This window comes from Sinocyclocheilus rhinocerous, unplaced genomic scaffold (genome assembly GCF_001515625.1).
Source record: "Sinocyclocheilus rhinocerous isolate Xijiao unplaced genomic scaffold, SAMN03320098_v1.1 scaffold65, whole genome shotgun sequence".
NCBI classification, from domain to species: Eukaryota; Metazoa; Chordata; class Actinopteri; order Cypriniformes; family Cyprinidae; genus Sinocyclocheilus; species Sinocyclocheilus rhinocerous.
The window spans coordinates 1,333,916-1,347,007 of record NW_015662000.1 but is presented as its reverse complement, the minus strand read 5'-3'; the positions used below and the strand labels follow the sequence as shown (position 1 = coordinate 1,347,007).

General features: G+C 35.7%; 1 protein-coding gene across 4 annotated transcripts in view; it reads right to left on the bottom strand.

Moving 5' to 3' along the window:
* The window catches only part of tpk1 (thiamin pyrophosphokinase 1), a 101,407-nt gene that overhangs the window by 68,615 nt on the left and 19,700 nt on the right, over nucleotides 1–13,092 (bottom strand). For all 4 annotated transcript variants that reach the window (XM_016537038.1, XM_016537035.1, XM_016537037.1 and 1 more), the window contains 2 exons: nucleotides 11,744–11,813; nucleotides 3,310–3,382 (listed from right to left, as the gene is read on the bottom strand). In XM_016537038.1, coding sequence (XP_016392524.1) covers nucleotides 3,310–3,382; nucleotides 11,744–11,813 — 143 coding nt within the window. The remainder of the gene's footprint in view (nucleotides 1–3,309; nucleotides 3,383–11,743; nucleotides 11,814–13,092) is intronic.

Genomic DNA, 13,092 nt, shown 5'->3' with positions numbered 1-13,092 from the left:
TTGTGTAGGCGGAGCAAAATACTTCATCGCTCCGTCTATAGCGCATTGTGATTGGATGGTTTACGCTGTCAATACAGGAGACAATCCAATGGGCCACTGGCTGCTCGCTGTCCCTGCGTGATGGTCCTTGGCAAAAAAAAACCAAAAAAAAAAACATTCTGTCGGCCCACTGGGAAAATGCCCGGTATGCCCGATTACCAATCCAGCCCTGCTAGGAGGAGTATATCAAATTCCAGAGCATGTGGTTCTTACACAGCTCTGAATAGCCAACTTCCTGTTGTGTGGAGCCTATGACATGCAGTGCGAAAGTTGTTCGGCTCAATGAGATCTATATGTGTACAGAGTTTCATATGAATACGTCCAAGTGTGAGATATGTCAAGTTTTCTGTGTTCCAGGGGGCGCCGTAGATCCCCTGTGCCACACCCGGGTCCCAGCCTCTGCGGGGATTCAATCCTTAGGGGATCAATAGGGCCCTGCGCCTTAGTGGCTTGGGCCCTAAAAAAAAAAAAATCCTTAGGGCTCTGCGCCTTAGTGGCTTGGGCCCTAAATATATTTTACAAATAGGAACAATTTAAAATATATTAAAACAGTTTTTTAAATTGCAATAATATTTCAGAATATTAATGTTTTAACTCTAATTTTAAGCACATAAATGCAGATTTGGTGAGCATTAAAGCATTAAAAAAGAAACATAAAAAAATCTTATTGCCCCTTAACTATTAGAAAGGTGTAAGTATAAGAGCTGTAATTGGTCATAAACTTCATAAAGTCATAAAGGGGTCATAAAGGGGAAAACAACGGCCTCTTTAACTTAAAGTTTAGAAACTTTAAAGATGATGCACTATTAGAAACTGCCTTCTCCAAACAAGCACCTCCTTTCGCTTTTTGTCTGATCGCGCTGTGTTTTGTACATGGGATCTCTTGTTGTGTGAATTCTTTGAGTGTCAGGAAGGGCAGAGGTGAACGTCGCTCGAATCTAGTCTCAGTTCCCTCCAATGGCTGCATATACATGGCCGTCGCAGGTGACTTCTCAATTGCAGCAGGTATCACAAAAATCTCGCACCCAAACGTCAGCCGAGAAGCTTGTTTCTGTTGCGGCTTGATCTTTCCTTTATTCTCCACAGAGCATCACTCTGGTTTTATTCCTTTTCAAACCCATTTAAATTCAGGCGTCATGCTCTGTCAAACTTCGGTTCCCCCAAAAGCTGCATACACCGGCTTAGGAATGAGATAAAAATGCATGTATGCAGGATTATAACAATGCAAATAACCTCTGGTACTCATTACTTAGCAGATGGTTTTCATTCAAACTGATGTACAGTACACTAATTTCAGAGACAGTCCCGCAGGAGAAGAGTGCAGTTAAGTGCTTTGCTCAAGGGCACAGTGGAGGCCTCTCTGTAACACTTCACTTCACAGGTTCACCAACTTTGTTAAGAGCTTTAGCCACTAGACTGATACCACACCACACTGCACCTTTCCAGAATGACAGGAAGTCAGTGGCGTGAATCTGTGAAATCGACATGACTTGAGGAAGTGAGTGGCTGGGGGGTATGGCTGGAAAGGACAAAATATGAATCTCAATCAGAAAGTGTGTCAGCCCAAGTTTGTTTGCAAATAATTTGCATTAATATTTAACTTATATTTATATCAGGACCAAAAAGTGCTTAAAATCAAACATTGAAATTCATTAATATTACAATGAACTTCATAGACCAAATATTATGCAAAGATATTAACATAAAACAGGCTAAATATGAAAACTGACAATTCTGGTTTTAAATGTCTATTTCATTTTGATAGTTTCATGCTCTAGGCCAGTGGTTTTCAAGCTTTTTAAAGGGGTCCTATTATGCTTTTTCACTTTTTAAATTTTAGTCAGTGTGTAGTGTGTATGTTTGGGCATAAAAAAGATCTAGAAAGTTACAAATCTCAAAGTCCACTCCAAAGGGAGATATTTTGTTATTTCTAGTACACCCCCAAAACAAAATCAAGACTTTGTAAAAGAGCATAATAGGACCCCTTTAATGTCAAGGACCCCTAAATGTGAAGCTTAAACATATAACCCCCAAATACGATGCTAAGATCCTAAATATATATATTTAGATACCTAGATGTATATTTAAATACCCAATTATACTGTACGAAGAGTGTGAAATTAAAATACAACATGCTTCCAAAATGAAACAATCACCTTATTTGGTCTCATTATTAGCAAATTATTAGAAGAATTTATGGAAATGTTTGGAGAAATTGTAAACTAAATCACAATTAATCTCATGATTTCCAACCAGTCTCAAGATAGCAGAATAAAAATAATAATATCATTCTTTAGTGTTAAAAATTAAGAATTTTCATAATGATTTTTTATATTTTTATTTAATATATTAATGTATCACATTAACTTGGATAGGCCTAAAATCTATTTTAAAAATAGTAAAAAAAAAAATTTTTAATGTTTTTTTAAGTCTCTTCTGTTCATTAAGGCTGCATTTACTTGATCAAACAGGTACACACACACACACACACACACACACACACACACACAAACAGTAATATTGTGAAATATTATTACAATATAAAATAACAGTTTTCTATTTTAATATACTTTAAAATATAATTTATTCCTGTCATGCAAAGCAGAATTTTCCGCATCATTACTCCAGTCTTCAGTGTCACATGATCATTCAGAAATCATTCTATGCTGATTTGTTATCAATGTTGGAAACAGTTGTGCTGCTTAAAATTTTTTGGAACATGTGATACTTTTTTCAGGATTCTTAATAAAAAAAAAATCTGAATAAAACATTTAAAATAACAGCATTTGTTCATAATAGAAATCTTTTCTAACAATATAAGTCTTTACTATCATTTTTTAAATCAATTTAACACATTGCTGAAAAAAATTCTTTAAAAAAAAGAAAGATTTTTTATTTATATTCATCAAAGAATCCTAAAAAAGAAAAGAAAAAAAAATTAAGCAGCACAACTGTTTCCATTTCACAGGCCCCCAAACCACTTCCATGGAACAACCTTTAATGCAAAAAATATAAATATGCAATTTTTACGGTATTTTTTATTATTGCATTGAGCATTTCAGCAACTACGTATAATGTATTAGAATATACCTGCAAAGCATTTTTGGATTGCCCCATGACCTTTAACTATAATAATTTTGCACAATTCAATACTCTAGCAATACAGATACCTTGGTTAAAAAGAGGGAAAACTGAAGAATGTGCAAACATATGAACATAAAAGAAAGTAAGAGAGACATCACAAGAGAGTCCCAGAGAGAGTAAGCTTACCTTTTGTGTGTAAAATGCCTTGACCTCTGGCAGGATTGAATCAAAATCTCCATTTATGTAGTCTGGGAGAAAACTTCATGGGAAGAGAGAGAGAAACTGATGTGAGAGAGAGCGGGAGGAGAGGGTGATGGGTAAAAAGAGCACAATTTGTACAGCCATCAGATCCTTTATTCATGTGAAATGAAGGTGCGTCTCTGACACGGGCCATGGAAAGCTTCAGTGACAGGACCCCACCAGAACCATTCAACGCCTGCCAGTCACAGCACTATCTATCCCCAGTCATGACAAAAGCGGCACAGACAGCCTCTTGACACAGTGAGGGTTTGAGAGAATTGATGCAAGCTGTGCCGTCACCGTATGCCTCACACCAAACTCCTGCAACATAGATTTACGATATATATGGAGGCAATGACAAGATTTTCTTCGCTTAGATGGGCAGAGTATTCATTTTGAGAAAGGCAGATCATGTCGTGGCTTCTTTCGTTTTATTCCCTGAGAGCAGAAAGGCAGCGTGGGTATCGGTAGGCATTAAAGCATAAAGACTTGATGTTACGATTTCACGCTCTGCTGGGTGGTGCATGTAGCTGCTGAATGAGCAGAGATGCGCCGCCGAGCTGGTTTAAGAGTAACACTGCAGCAGATTACAGGAACGCTATCTTCATCTCACGGCTGAATCTGAGGCCCAATGAGGAGGAGAACACCAGCGTGCAAATATAGCTTTGTTACAAACAGGTTGTGTGGGGAATAAAAGCCAATTCAATGTCACTAAATTTACACTAAGTTTGCCAAGACAATCAACAATATTAGTAGCATTTGCATTTTAAAATTCATAGTTCTTTTAGTACTTTTAAGCAACAATTATTTCGGAAAAAAGGAAATACAATTCTGCTGCCAAATGATGAAATAATTTCAATAACACATTTCAGACAAACTTCTAAGCAATTCAACATAAATGGAATCCAATCCTTGGACTAAATTATATGTTAAACAACAATACTAAGTAAACATTTTTGCACTGTTTGAACTCACAAGAGTCATTAGTTCAGGAATCAGAGTACACTGGTCACATTGTTATCTTTTTGATTCACTAAAAAGAAATGACTCACAAGAATCATTCATCTGGGAATTGGACTGTTATGCAGTATGATATACCAAAACGAACAGAATCCCAAGAACAATTTATTCAGGAATCAGATTAGACTGGTTGCCCTATATTTTTTGATTCACTAAAAAGATCTGACTCACGAGAGTCATTCGTTTGGGAATCAGACTACACTGTTCGCGCCTTATGTGTTTGATTCACTAAGCAGAACCGATTTGTAGAGTCATTCGTTCGGGAATTAGAGTACATTGGGCGCACTGTATGTTTTTTACTCATTTAAGAGAACAGACTCAAAAGAACCATTCTTTCAAAAATCAGACTACTGCTGAATGCTTCTGATTCACTAAAAAGAAGAGTTGCTTTGTGGAGTCATTCATTCGGAAATCAGACTACACTGGTTGCACTGACTGTATCTGTTTGATTCACTAAAAAGAACTGACTCACAAGAGTCATTTGCTCAGGAATCAGAGTACACTGGTCACCCTGTATCGTTTTGATTCACTAAAAAGAAATGACTCACAAGAGTCATTCATCTGGGAATTGAACTACATTGGTTGTGCAGTATCTGTTTGATTCACCAAAAAGAACACACTCATAAGAGTAATTTGTCCAGGAATTAGACTCGACTGTTTTTTTTTTTTTTGGATTCACTAAAAAGGAGTTAGACTAGACTGGTTGCTTCGTTTTTTTAAATGTCTTTTTTATTCACTAAAAAGATCTGACTCAGAAGAGTCATTTGTTTAGGAATTGAACTACACTGGTTGTTCACTAAAAAGAACTGACTCACAAGAGTTATTCATCTGGGAATTGGACTACACTGGTTGTGCAGTATCACCAAAAAGAACACTCACAAGAGTAATTTGTTCAGGAAATAGACTAGACTGGTTGCCTTTTTATTTGATTCACTAAAAATATCTGACTCGCAAGAGTTATTTGTTTAGGAATTGAACTACACTGTTTGTAATGTATCTGTTTGATTCACTAAAAAGTACTGACTCACAAGAGTCATTCGTTTGGGAATCAGACTACACTGGTCACACCGTATGTTTTTATTCATTTAAAATAGGCGGAAAAGAACCATTCGTTCAGAAATCAGACTAGTCATGCTCTATGCGTCTGATTCACACAAAACGAAGAGTCGCTTTGTTGAGTCATTCATTCAGAAATTGGACTACACTGGTTGCACTGACAGTGTCTCTTTGATTCACTAAACGGAACTCACAATAGACATTTGTTTGGGAATCAGAGTACGTAGGTCACGTTGTATGTTTTTTAAATCTATTTAAAAGAATGCACTGTTGTGCCATCACTAAATAGTAAGTAGCTCATGAAACTCTGTCAGAGTATTTAAGTACTATACTCTGTCCGTAACAGTGGAAAAATGAACATGGGAAAACCATTAATAGAACCGTGAAATGTAGATCTACAAGTGATTAAGCATATTATATCATGTTAAGAATAAACATGGTTATATAATTTGTGCCCCTATGGATAATCCTGAATGCTTCTGGCTTTGATCCAGGGTTCAATGTGTGAGAAAAAGCAATTCAAAGCAACAAACGGTTTTAAAGTTTCCTGTTGTGTCCTCTCCAACAGACTCCCAGTTAAACAGGAAACCATAAATAACCCTCAGCAGTGACAGTTCTGCGGCCACATTAAGGTGAAGCTAAATTAAACCTTTCCTTTTGACATTTTATCAGCAAAACAGCTCCTTCCCACCGCAAAGCTCAAATTGGAGGCAAAATACACCTCTTTTACATTCAAATTAAAGTGTCACTTAAAGTTAATCGTAATGCAGGGACTATACCTCGTTGGAAAAGAACTCGATTTGGACCGGCACAGAGAAAATTAGGATTAAGAATTGAAGTAATTCCAGAAGGTCAAGACCTAAGCCAATGGGAGAGCCTGAGACCAAACACCCTGTCGCATCAGATGCTTCATTCATTTTGTCACAGCCCAAGGAGGCAAGACAGACAGACGAGATCACAGTTATCGCTCCGGCTTTCTTGTTTTTTCCTTGTTACACTCTAAAATAACATCAATGAGAATGTGGGGAGGTGAAAATTGGGCTCCCAAGTGACATTCAAGAACAAAACTACATGCAAATCCTTAAACGTCTTGTATTTTGATGTGGCCTCTCTTTGCTAATAAACGATGTGACTGTTCATCAACAGGGGAACTTCATATTGGCTTCATTTCGTGCAGCACAAGTTTCGCTCTATTTTGTACGTCAATAAGCCCACTCAGGACTTAAATAACAGATCGCCTGCTTTATGCCTGGCAGTTTCACACACCCCTCAGAATATCAAGAGACCTCTTCAGCTGTTGCTTCATTACAGACAGTCTGGTGAAATCATAAAGCCGCCCCTCCTGAGTGGATCATCTGAACAGACGATCAGCTTTTGATTATGCCTCCGTGTTCATTTTCGACTCCTTGATAATCAGCAAAGGTCACACAAGTACTTCAGAATAACTACACCCGCACAACACGTACCGAGCTGGAGTACTGTACATTAATGTGCAACCATAGATACGTACCCTGCGTCCGAATATGCATACTTTACTTCCCTGCTACAAATGCATATTTGTGCTAATGATGTCAAAAGTCCCCGATTATACAACCTCAACAACTGCACACTTCATGTGGTTTTTTAAAACTTTTTTAAGCGTCATTACTTATTTCATACTGTATGTGACACAGAAATCATTTACACAAAGAAGTCTTAAAGGAATGTTAAAAAACGGCGATTTAACTGTAAAACAGTTCTGTAGTAGTAAATTACAGCTGCAAAAAGCCTAAATTACTAACATTACAAGTGAACTATAAGAAGATAATAAAATGTTATAAAAGTGCAGAGTATGGCTGCTTTTAGATATGGTGTGAAATAATAAATTACTGTCTGAAAAGACTTTACATCTTTAACATTCATTGTATAAATTCATATTTTATGATGCAAATGCATCATTCGAAACCTGCTACTGTGCTTTCATTAGGGTTCATTGTCAATATAATAATATGTAGGTCTCTTAATAATATAGAAGTCTCTTATGCTCACCCAGACTGCATTTATTTGTTTTAAATTAATTTAATAATTTTAAATTGAACCATTTTCTATTTGAAAACATTTTAACATGTAACTTATTCCTGTGATGGCTATTTTCGGCATTACTCCAGTGTCAAATAATCTTTCAGATATCATTATAATATGCTCATTTCTTATGAATGCGGAAAACAGTTGGGCTGCTTAATATTATCTGATCACTGCGATAAATTGTTTACGATTCTTTGATGAATAGAAAGTTGAAAAGAAGAGAAAAAAGGGTACAATGTAACATGTAACTGTCTTTACTGTCGCTTTTGATCAATTTAATGCATTCTTGCTGAATAAAGGTATTAATTGATTTCAGAAAAAAAATCTTACTGACCCCAAACTTTTGAACAGTAATATAATATAATATAATATAATATAATATAATATATAAAAAGTTCTCACTTGTCTCTCTCTGACTTCAACAGTAGCTGTTTTAAAAAGAAATGTATTTATATACTAATCTAACAGTTAATAAGAATCTGAACATTGGAAGATTACCCAGAGAGCAATCGGTGTTGATAATTCTAGTCTGGGTCTAGAAAACTGTTCCATAATAATGGCCGATGCCATCTGCAAATGGCAGAATAAAGCATAGTATGTTTCATGAGCTTCAAGCAATAAATAGCGTGTTCACTGCTTCAGTTCAAATAAAGCTGAGCTTTCTAAACTAATCAAAGTGCTGGGAAAGGTCAATGCGGTAATTACATTTAAGGCACTGTGAGATAATAACAGGATATGTCTTGATCTGGGCACCAGCTCCTCTGACGATTTCTCTCCCTGTCAGCTCCTGTTTGCACAGCAAGATTAAAAATGAATAATCACTGTGGATGCATGTAATTAGGCAAGGCCAGAGGTCTGCCAGACATATGAAATGTGTTCCTGTCCTGCATCAAAAAGACTTCTGGGAATGTGCAGTCGCTGGTCTAAACGAATCAGCTTTTGCTCACAAATGAGTATAAAACAACAACCAGATGCCACAACGTGCAGCCTGATTTGCAAGTATCATTAGATACACATTGTAAGTTTTGGTCAACTCAATTTTCAATTAAAGGGATAGTTCACACAAAAATTAAAAATCTGCCATCACTTATGCATGCTCATGTCAAGATAATGAAAGCAAATGAGGACTGGAATGGTCAAGCTCTCAAATGACAAAGAAGAATCATAAAAGTACCACATTAGTGTTTCAAATGAATCAAATTATTCAGATCAGCTTAGATCAACTAATTAATTACAAACATCTGAATCATTCAAACTGAATCAATGCTTTTATTAACTAGATCAACTAATTCACTTAAGGATCTTAATCGTTCAGATTAGTTTGAGAACTGAATAAAGCAATTAATTAAAAAGAAATGAATCATTCAGACCTTTTTTAAAAAAAAAAAAATGAAATTGACCGAATCATTCGACAAATGTGAATTATTAAGACCAGTTTTGTGAACTGAATCAACCAATTCATTGAAAAGATTTGAATCATTCAGATTGGTTTTGTGAACTTGATTAATCGATTCATTAAAAAGATCTGAATTATTTAGATAGTTAAGGAATGACATGAGGATAAGTAGATGACAGAAATGTTATTTTGGCCTGAACAATCCCCTTTAATTCCTTCAAAAATGTGAATTCCTTCATTTCATCTAAGGAGAACCAAAAAAGCACTGCATCTGTTGATGATATTCATTTCCAAATATGGAATATTTTGCTTGTTGTTCAGACCCAATTAATTTCCAGCGAGTAGATATTCCCTAATGACACCGCATATGGCTAACTGTCTGGAGAAGGCTTCCATACTCTCTTCTGGCAGCTCTGAATAAAATCTACAGATGACAACAAAAGCATAGTTTTTTTATAAACTATTTCTTACTATGTGTCAGTAAGTTGTTGTTATTTTAGCATGTGTGTTTGCCTCAGTGTTATTTTTTTTAGGATTACTGATGAACTAATGTACTTTGATTTGTATTAGTTATCTATTTTAGTTTTAGTTACAGTTGTAGTCATGTTGTCATTTTATTCGTTTTTTTATTATGTCTATATAGGCTTTTTATTAAGTTTTACTTTTATTTAATTTGAGTTATTTCAGTACTTCAACATACAAAATGGAAATGAAATAATATATATATATATTTAATGTATTTATATATATGTACATGTATATGTATATGTGTGTGGCTGTACATACACATATGTAGTTGTTTTTTTGGTGTTTGGCTTGGTGTTATGTTAGAATCATTATTATACTCATACCTTTTGTTCTTTTAATATTTTTGAATTGTTTTTAGCTTTATTTTTTTGTTTTCATTTAAATGTTTTAGTTTTGAAATGCTGTTGTATGCATTTGTCATTTTTATTTAATTTATTTTATTTTCTTAAATGTGTGTATATATATAGTATTTATAGAGTTTTAGCTTTTAGTTTTAATTACTTTTTCTTATTTGTAAGTCGCTTTGGATAAAAGCGTCTGCTAAATGACTAAAAGTAAAAAAAAAAGTAAAAGCATATGGAGTAAAGCAATGACAGGTACAAGAGAATTGATGGATGTGACATGGAACAGGGCCTGCTGTATGTGTGCATTCAAAAGATATTGTTTATTTTTTGGAACGTCCTTTGAGGTGTCTTTGGCAGTGCTGCTGCAAGCTGATAAGCTCAAAACAACAAGCTTCTGACGATCGCAGCCGAAACATACTTTACTGGCAGTGCGCTGAATGGATCATTAGCTCCCTACGAAGGCATTCTCACTCTCTTAAATATGCCTGCTGTCACAATAAACCAGCTGTTTTGAAGCAGCAGCTTAGTCTATTGTACATAGCTTAATATATATCTATTTTATCTTCTCATTTGCTGTGTTTTCAATCCTATTTAAATCCATAAAATGTTATTTTACTGGCTCAAGCTTCATAACAACAATATCATGCTTATTAATTTCAGATTTAAAGAAGTGCACAAGAAGTGTGTTGCATGTTTTCAGTAATTAAAAGATATTAACGATCATTGTGATGTCATAAAAAGACAGTGGCTATAGTTTTAGAGCACTGACACCCTGTGGTAACACAATAACGTATGTTTACCAGCCACTGCATTCTCACATCGATTTATGTTGGATTAAAACTTCAAGTTCCGTTGAGTTTGGAAAATTCTGTACACAGTAATCATCAGAATATCTCTTCTCATGTCTCTGAAAATGTCCGGATTTTAAAATCATAGCGCGGACTTTCATTTAAATACGCGTTTAAGTCAACTAGATGATTACAGCATATTGAAAATACACATAACCGGAAATAACCGAGCTGTATTATTTCAAAACGGAAGTGTGCCACGAGGCTCAGTGCAAGTAGTCCATTATAAGTCTTACAATTTGTTTTTTAAATCCCACAAAATTGGTCCCATCCACTTCCATACAGTAAATGACCTGTAATCTTTAATGTCTGCTTTTTTCTAAATGAACAGGGGTGACTGAAAATAATAATAATAATAATAATAATGATTTTTATTTGCAATAATCTACATTATACTACAAATGCTGTCAATTGACCTTAACTTGTATTAAACCTGGAACATTCCATTATCAAAAGATAAACACTGTCTCAAAATTCATGATATTTCCAAATAAAAAGGAACCAAAGGTATCAAAATAGTCTATACAACTCATACACTATATTTCAGTGTGTTCACCGCACAAAGATGTCACATAGCTTCAGAAGTCATCTCTGAATATAAGTCACATCAACCACTTTTATTGTGCTTTTTTTTGGAGCTTAACAACTAGAAATAATTTTTTAGGTGCCAAAATAACAACATGGGAGTTTGGAATGCCATGAGTGTGAGTAAATAATGACAGAATTTTCATTTTAAAATAAACAAATGCACCAGTATGTGTTAAGTCCCATCACTCAGTTGTGATTTCGGTGCTTGGAGAGTCTGAGACTCGGCGTTATTTTTAGGTTGTAGAACAAAAAGGCACCCAAACAAAAGAAAACAATTGTAAACGGCTCTGGAGGGGAGAGAAGTACCCAATTTAGAGGCCTGGAGATGAATCTGGCCTGTCAGGCACTGACAAAAGGTGATGGATTAGGAGTTAAGTCCTCTGAAAGCACTCTGGCAAGCGGGATACTCCTGAGGCCTCCTACAAGTCCAGCCGTTCTGAGAATGAACATGTGCAATGACACCAGAACCTTGACATCTCCAGATCCATCTCTGCCCTCCGAGTCAATCGTGATGGGAGCCAAAATAGGGTTCTCACCTCTCGCGACGACCCTCCGTGAGCCGGTACAGATGATTGGCACCTCCGTCTGCACATGCTCGGATCTTGGCTGAAATGGCAGAAAAGAAACAGGAGGTGCTTAGATGAATCCTTGATCGGCTTCATTACAACTCAGATCTCGCCGTAAAGATGAGTGAAGAGATAAATATCATTGAAATCACATTATACGGTTATACGTTTGAAGTCATTTTCGAGCCCATCTCGGTAACTGCTGACATGCTGAAATGAAAACAAATAGATTATTCTAGATCATGGCCTGGCTGACAGTAATGGCTCCCTCGTGCCTTTCGCGAAAGCACTAATCATTTTAGGATGAAGGTCATTCTGTCCTGTCAGGATCATCATCGATTCTGATAAGCATGGTTAGCCTTGTCATTTTCAAGGTAAGGCCAATGGGAAGCTAAATCCAGTTAAACAGGCCACTGGTTTTGACGAGATATGACAGTCAAATCTGCATAACGAATCTTGATCTGCACTGTATGTAATACTACATGTACTATATCACATAATGATGTTATGATAATGATAATGAAAACTAATTTTAATATGTATATACAATAAACTTTATATGTATTACTTAAATAAATATAAATAACTAACTATAAACTATAAACAACTAATAAATAAATATCCAATAACTCCCTAAAATTATGAAATATAACATGTGTATTTATTTAGCAATACATATGAGTTTTTGTATTGTTATAATATATAATTATTATTTATAATTATATAAGAAATAGAAATATATATTTTATATACAGTGCCGTGAAAACGACTCATCCAGGAGGTCATAAAAGAACCCAGAACAACATCTAAAGAACTGCAGGCCTCACTTGCCTCAATTAAGGTCAGTGTTCATGATTCAACAATAAGAAAGAGACTGGGCAAAAACGGCATCCATGGGAGAGTTCCAAGGCAAAAGCCATTGCTGACCAAAAAGAACACAAAGGCTTGTCTCACATTTGCCAAAAAATATCTTGTTTATCCCCAAGACTTTTGGGCAAATATTCTGTGGACTGATGAGACAAAAGTTGAACTTTTTGGAAGGTGTGTGTCCCGTTACATCTGGCGTAAAACCAACACAGCATTTCATAAAAAGAACATCATACCAACAGTCAAACATGGTGGTGGTAGTGTGATGGTCTGGGGCTGCTTTGCAGCTTCAGGACCTGGATGACTTGCCATAATTGATGGAACCATGAATTCTGCTCTCTATCAGAAAATCCTGAAGGAGAATGTCCGGCCGTCAGTTTGTGACCTCAAGCTCAAGCGCACTTGGTTTATGCAGCAGGACAATGATCCAAAACACACCAGCAAGTCCACCT